General features: G+C 52.2%; 2 protein-coding genes across 2 annotated transcripts; one reads left to right on the top strand and one right to left on the bottom strand.

The window, feature by feature from the left end:
* The first annotated feature begins 366 nt into the window (after positions 1–366).
* Positions 367–5,599, top strand: LOC138604818 (uncharacterized). Its single transcript, XM_069676822.1, has 4 exons — positions 367–762; positions 959–1,062; positions 1,391–1,502; positions 3,126–5,599. Exons 1-4 carry the CDS (start codon positions 501–503, stop codon positions 4,112–4,114), a joined length of 1,467 nt encoding a protein of 488 aa, XP_069532923.1. The 5' UTR covers positions 367–500; the 3' UTR covers positions 4,115–5,599.
* Positions 5,080–6,712, bottom strand: tmem187 (transmembrane protein 187). The gene has a single exon (XM_069676830.1). It carries the CDS (start codon positions 6,543–6,545, stop codon positions 5,769–5,771), a length of 777 nt encoding a protein of 258 aa, XP_069532931.1. The 5' UTR covers positions 6,546–6,712; the 3' UTR covers positions 5,080–5,768.
* Between the last annotated feature and the right edge of the window lie 575 nt (positions 6,713–7,287).

Genomic DNA, 7,287 nt, shown 5'->3' with positions numbered 1-7,287 from the left:
TCCTCCTCCCTGCGCCTCCTCTTCCTCCTCCTCCTCCCTGTGCCTCCTCCTTGTCCCTGCGCCTCCTCTTCCTACTCCTCCTCCCTGTGCCTCCTCTTCCTCCCTGTGTCTCCTCCTCCTCTTCCTCCTCCTCCTCCCTGCGCCTCCTCTTCCTCCTCCTCCTCCTCCGTGTGCCTCCTCCTCGTCCCTGCGCCTCCTCTTCCTACTCCTCCACCCTGTGCTTCCTCCTCTTCCTCCTCCTCCTCTCTGTCTGTGTTGTCTTCCAGGTTTCTAGCCTCAAACGCTCTGCTGCTGTGACGTCATATTGAACAACAAACTGACGTCATCAGGACGCGACTCTCGCTCCTCGTAGAAACATCCGTGAGAACGTTACAGCAGACAGACGTCGGTGTGTTTGATGTCAGCGGTCACACAGCGGCGCGTGGACCTGTTCACCGCCGCGCCCCGCATGCGTCTCCTGCGCACGCACGCACACGCACGGACACGCACAGCTGGCGGTGATGGCGGACTGTGTCGGCTTCCAGGCGCAGATCGCCTCCATCATTGAGATTCTGGCCAACTCCGCGGTGGCGGAGATCTGTAAGCTGGTGGATGACGGGTACGCGGCGCTGCGCCTTCAGATGGAGGAGGAGCGGGAGAGGAGCGAGAAGGAGAAGGAGGTCCTGCGGGACAAACTGCGGGACATGGACATGAAGATGAGGAGCTGCGAGAGGAAGATGAGGAGACGGAGTCAGCACGCGCTTCATTTCAGGCCAACAGAAGGTAAACAGGAGGGGGAGGGGGGGCTCCTGCTGCTGCGAGGAGAGACGATCACCTGCGACATGATGCATGACACACACACACACACACACACACACACACACACACACACACACACACACACACACACACATTAACTAAAATTAGAGTTGAACTGACGGAGAAGTTTGTTCTTTTCTGTCATCTTTGTTTTTTTCAGCACCTGATGATCTTCGTCCTCTGGTGTCTCCTCCTCCTCCTCCTCCTCCTCCTCCTCCTCCGTCTGCCTCCTCTGAAGACCAACCCCCTCATCACCTTTCACAGGTACACAGCATGTTGTCAGGTCCAGTCTGCTGTTTGAGGTCCCTCTGTCTGTACGGCGTCTCTCTGACCTGTGAGGTCATGCTCTCTCAGTGACACTCTTAAAGCTTAGCAGCTGTTACAGTCATGATGATGATAATAATAATAATGATAATATTAATGATAATAACGAGCAGCTGTCATGCTGACTCGGTGAGACGGTGAGCGCTGTGAGAAAGAATGAAACACAGAGTTGAGCTGCAGACGGTCCCGGCTGGCAGAGGCGTCTCTACCTGTCCGTCGGACCTTCATGTCTGCACAGGGTCACAGGATGTTTCGTGTCTGTCAGCAGGAGGAGAACCAGCTGTTCCCTCAGGTGAAGCAGGAGAAGGAGGAGAGAGACGACTGTAACCTGGACCTGAAGGTGGAGGTGAACATCAGGGCGGAGTGTGGCCTGTCTGCAGGTGAGACATGATGACATCACTGAGTCCTTCTAAGGTTTCAGTGTCCACACAAACACAGCAGGCAGCACGTCTCCGGAAGCATCCGGCTGCTTCATTCTGATTCTGATCAAACATTTAAACACATCAGTACGAGCGTGACGGCCGTCTGTCCGTGTGGCTCTCTGAGCTGAGCGTGGTCTCAGATGATCGTGAAGATGACTGGACGTTGAGTCCTGCTTTGAGTGAAGTGATTCACTTGTGTTGTGAAGTGTTGGTGTTTCCATAGATTGATGTGAAAGTGAAACATGGGCCAAGTGAAAGAAGCTTTGTTGAATGAGAGCACAGAGTGTTAACAATCATCGTGTCTTCACAAGCCTTACAGTGAAGCTGTTTACACACAGGTGGGCGGGAACACACGAGGCCTAATTCACTAACTTTTTAGAGGCTGAGCAAACTCACTGTGATGTGTAATTATAAATATCAGCGTCCATGACAGAATAGTGCCATTAAAATAAGAAGTCACCAAATTTTGGGCTTTTAAGGCCAAAAGTTTTACACCCGCCTGCTGTCAGGACTTTACAAACATCCTGTTGTTGCGTCAGAAACGTTCCAACCAAACTCCATTCAAAAAACAGTCATTTTAAAGCTGTTTTCTTGTCGTCTTGCAGACAGACCTGACAGAGCATGAGTTCAGCCTTGGTACAAACCTGCATCCTGATGTAGTTCTCTCTGCATCCTCTCAGCCTGTTTGTTGTCATTAAATCTCAGTAACATCTGTTTGTTGTGGCTTCACAGCGCTGTAGTGAGACAGATTTAAATGAATGATTACAAAGTATTTGATTCCCTAAATCTTCACTCTGTCAGTCTGCAGCATCACGGCCCGGGAGCCAGAAGGGTCGGTGCCATCTGAGGGGAATAATGCTCAGAGTGATTTTTGCCACGGTCTACATCAGTAGAGTTAAAACATGTGATAGCAGTGCACCAGTGGTAGCTTTATGCGTGCTGTCATGCATTTTATAACACTTCCATTAATACACATTTCTGTAAAGTGGTCAATACGTACGTATATTCAGCCTCGTGGTATTTTGTCAGCAGTGATCCGTCAAGTCACATTTGTCACAATGAAGCACTTTTCATGTTGTCTTAATGTTCTACACTGAAAACTGTCATCGGTTCAGAAGAGTGGATCATTTCATTTTTAGAAAAACATTCGTCTGATCATTTTGGAAAAGTCAATAAAGACACATATGAGCACATGTTTTAGTGTATGTAGTGTTAAAGCTGTTTGTAATTCTAACTTAGTATAACTCCATTGTAACGTTTGAGTTTGTAGCTTAAAGTATGAAGGAGCAGTTAGAGCTCAGAGTGGGCATGCTTTGACAGGACACGTCACATTTAGTGTCCCTTCATCCCGAGGATTCACAACATCGTGTGAACGCTCACTCAAAGAGAGACGCTCAATAACAAGAGAGAAGTAGAATCATTTATTCTCTGTGCTTATAATCGAGTGATAACGCCCAGATCACATGTTGCACTGCCAAAAGTCACTTTGACAATTATCCCCCAGATCGGTGCTCTGTGTTTAAAAGGAACAGCACAGCGCTAATTACTTTCTCTGCCCCCCCCCCCCCTGTTCCTCTGCAGCCCTGGAGCCCAGTGAGGAGACCCCCCCCAGAGATATGGTTGTTGACACCAGTGTCACCAACATCTCCTCCCCCTCCTCCCCCACAGACGCCACCATGGACCTGACCTGCAGGGCTCGAGCCAAACGTAAATTCTCCAAACCTCTGAGCAGCGGGGGGGTCCCGGCCCCCGAGGCGGGCTGCAGGGAGTCGGTAGGGGGCCTGACAGAAGGATCTCTGAAGCTTGAGGTCCAGACAGAAGATGCTGCTGAAGAGGAGCCCCCCCAGGCGTCGGCGACCCCAGCCTCAGGCGAGCCGAGCCCGGACCGGCTCAGCGGCCTGGGTCTGGACCTGGCCTGGATGCAGGAGCGAGTCAGCCATCTTGGAGCGGCGTATGCAGTCGCTCAGCTGGGTCTGAACTCAGAGACGGGTCACCCCTCCTCCTTCCCCTCTCAGGGAGGGGGGGACAGTCTGGATGGCCCCCCCACGATGCTCTTCACAGGTGGAGCTCATGAAATTGCCGCCTTCGCTGCCTCCTTCGACATGGCTGCTGCTGCTGCTGCTGCAGTCGTAGCTGCACCTCCTCCCCCACCCCCCCCCCTTCCTACAACTCCCTCTGTGCCCCCCAGCAGCCAGAGGAGGCCTTACAGGAGCGCGGCTGCAGCTAAAGACCCGGCAGCGTGCTCGGTGTGTGGGCGGGTCTTCCCCAGCGCTGCCGCCGTGGAGCTGCACCAGCGTGTGCACACAGGGGAGAGACCCTACACCTGCCCCCACTGCGGGAAGGGCTTCGCTCAGCCCAACAACCTGCGCGTGCACCTCCTCATCCACACGGGTGAGCGGCGCTATCGCTGCACGCTGTGCGGGAAGAGCTTTATCTCATCCAGCCACCTGAAGAGGCACCGCACCGTGCACACGCAGGAGAAACCGTACAGCTGCTCACGCTGCGGACAGTCCTTCAGCCAGATGTGCAGCGTCCGCAGACACCGGCAGCAGTCCCAGTGCGGGCTGTAGACCACCAGCCCGGGGGGGGGGCCGATTTGGACCTCAAAGGGTTAAACTGTTCATATGAGAAATCATACGCCTGATGTCAGCTGAACAGAAGCTGGGCCGCATCCTGTGACGCTCAGAGTCCTGTCCTCCATCACAAGCCCTCTTTACACTGCTTCAGTTCAAGGCGGATTATTACGCCTCCCTGACGTCTCGTGTTCTATGTAGAACACACGGAGGGTGGGGCGAAGTCGGTGGTAACCGAGGTGAAACGGTGTCCGTGTAAGCAGCAGAGCCGGCAGGGCGGAACAGCGCCTTGTGTGTATTTGAAGCACGCACGTTTGTTTACACCTCGCGCACGTTTTGCTTCTGTAACGCAGGAACGCTGTAAAAACACACGCTGAGGCGGCTTCACGCCGGCGTGCGTGGTCCAGGCTGCATGACGACGGAGCTTCGTTACGGTGCTGAGGGGGAACCGCAGTGTAAAAAGGGCTACAGCTGAAACATGAAACATGAGACATGACATCACACACACACACACACACACACACACACAGATACACACATACTGAGACACAGTTTAACTAGTCTCTGTGATGAAAACAGGCCGGTCCTCAGCTGGTTCTTATCAAAGTATTATTATTATAGACGGGCAGCAGGGGGGGTGTTAGCTTAGTTAGCTTAGCTCAGTCTGAGGGGAAACCGGAGGATCAGAGATTATAATCAGAAAAAGAAAGTGCTGATGATCAGAGGAGGCTTTAACAACAGGAAGATGATGCAGTCTGATGTCATCGATATGAGAGTTTAAAGTGAGTCACTGACACAAACGGTGTTCGTGCGAGTCACAAGCCGCCTTCACTGTGAACCGGTGGAGGTGTGTGGGTGATTAGCACGTTAGCGATTAGCATGCTAACCTATAAGATACAGCTGAAAAATAAGACTAAGGTTCTGAGTTGTACAAGAGCTAGCTAACAAGCTAACTACTCCCTCCTGCCTCTAGTCTTTGTGCTAAGCTAGGTTAACAACAGCCTGGAGGTACAGAAATAATACTAACAAAATCTCGGTTTATGTTCTGACTGTTGGTGAGACACGTTCTGAACGCTTCCTGTAAAGCACTCTAAATGTTCTGTTGGTTCTGTGGAGACAGGAAGTGTTTGACACTTTATTATTCACTCATCATTTCTCAGCGTCACATACAAACATGTTTTGTGCTGTTGTTCAGAAGGTGGACCTCTCGTCCTGTGCGGGTGGCCGCCTGATTCATGTCAGTCTTTGTTGTCAGAGAAACATCCGAACAAAGGCGTGTAAAAAGCTGTAAAAACAAACATATATCAGACGTGTTCGTGTGTTTGGATGTAACTGACAGTAGCTCAATGTTGCACATCTGAAACTGATGTTTGGCCTCTAAGTCCCGACATGTTCCACTGTTTAAAACGTGTCATTAAACTTGTAAGAGGTTTAAAACGTGTCATCGTCTCTGCTGTGATGTCATCAACACATTTTTCAGGTAGGAGCATTTTCTCATAGACTTCTATAGAATCAGACTTATTTTACAACCAGTGGAGTCTGGTTCTCATGTTTCATGTTAGGAATCAATCTTTGGTTTGTCCTCATGAGGACGTTTGGACCTCAGAGTTCTACATATTAAACATTCATCATCCGGGCTCCGGCTGCTCTCTCAGTCCCGCTGGGCTCCGGTCTTCCGGGCCGTCAGCGCGGTCAGGAAACAGACGCTGAAGTGGATCTGCAGGACGTCACAGACTTTGGACCAGAAGTGTCCTGTGAGCCGCTGGAACACCTGGTACCGGGCCAGCTGGAGGTCCAGCAGCTTCAGAACTACGAACCCGGAACACGACAGCACCGCCAGGAGCAGGTATCTCCGCGTGCGTCCGTCCCCGTGCGTCAGTTGCACGCGGACCCCCTTATACACCGCCAGGAGCACGTGACCGCCAAGCGCAGCCTCGAAGCCGCGCTCGTGAACCAGCGCGAGGCCGTAGCTGAGGACGGAGAGCAGCTCGAGCGCGGCTGCGTGCCACGCGCGCCACCCCGCGGGCCCGCGCTCTATGAAGCTGATCCAGACCGGAACCCACGCGAAGATCGGTAACGTGACCCACTGATCCAGCACCGCGGGAGCGCGCCGCAGCACCGCCAGGCGCGTCCACTGCACAGGCCCGTAAAAGATGGACATGAAGGCGAACACCTGTCTCAGGTAGCGGCCCTGTTCCGGCTCTGTGGCGTCACTGTGACGAAGCAGCCAGTAGAGCCCCGTGATGATGTAGAGCAGGTTGACCAGACAGTTACAGGGCATCGACAGAAAGGCGGGAAGCTGGTCCACGCGCTGTTCCGCGTAATGAGCGTACGACAGATCCACCGCCACCGCGTCAAACAGGCGGCTCTGCGTCGCCAGGACGCAGAGCGCGAGCGGCAGCGCCACGTGCAGCAGAGCGGAGAGCATCACTGATGATCATGAAATCATGAGCAACAGTAAAACGAGTCAAACACCAAACACTGAAAGTTCCTGAGTTCACTGAGAGGCTGAAGTCTGAGCGGAAGTTAGTTTGTTCCGGGTTCTTCTTCTCTCCTTATGGCTGCAGCTGGATCACCGCCCCCTGCTGTACACTACAGGAGCTGCAGCCGCACATCTGCTGCGTCTCTCTGTCAATGGCTGCTTCCCAAGTCTCTTATTTGATAGCTCCTCGCTCCTCGCCCGAACCGGAAGTAGTTCCGGAGCCGTCATATTGAGGACCGTCTCAAAGCTCTTATCGCTGCTCGGAGGAGTGAGGAGGGAGTTCCGAGGAGCGATAAGCGAGGATACACGAGAGCAGCCTCCACGGAAGTCTTTTACCTGCCGACACGCCCCCTTTCTACAGATCAGTTAGTGATTGGACGCTGCAGCAGATCGGACTGACGTGAAACTTCACAACATCACCGGAGTTTCATATCGCAGAAAGGAAGAAGCGGACCTTAAAACAGACTTTACAGGGCGCCTTGAAACCGACTTTAAACAACGTCGGTATAATGAGTTGGTATCTGACAAGCTGAGATCGTTTAGAACGAAATATTGATCATAACTTGTCGTAAAATATATAAAATGCAGTGAATAACTGCAGATTTGATTTGTTTTCTGGGTCAACATCTGAGTAAAAATCATCTAAAAATCAAAAGCAGCAAAAACAGATTAATTTCTATTAAATGTA

The sequence above is a fragment of the Semicossyphus pulcher genome, unplaced genomic scaffold (genome assembly GCF_022749685.1).
Source record: "Semicossyphus pulcher isolate SPU_LCO1_2020_fin unplaced genomic scaffold, fSemPul1.0.p SCAF_27, whole genome shotgun sequence".
NCBI classification, from domain to species: domain Eukaryota; kingdom Metazoa; phylum Chordata; class Actinopteri; order Labriformes; family Labridae; genus Semicossyphus; species Semicossyphus pulcher.
Note: the sequence above shows the minus strand (reverse complement) of the source record. Positions and strands in the feature narration are given on the sequence as shown.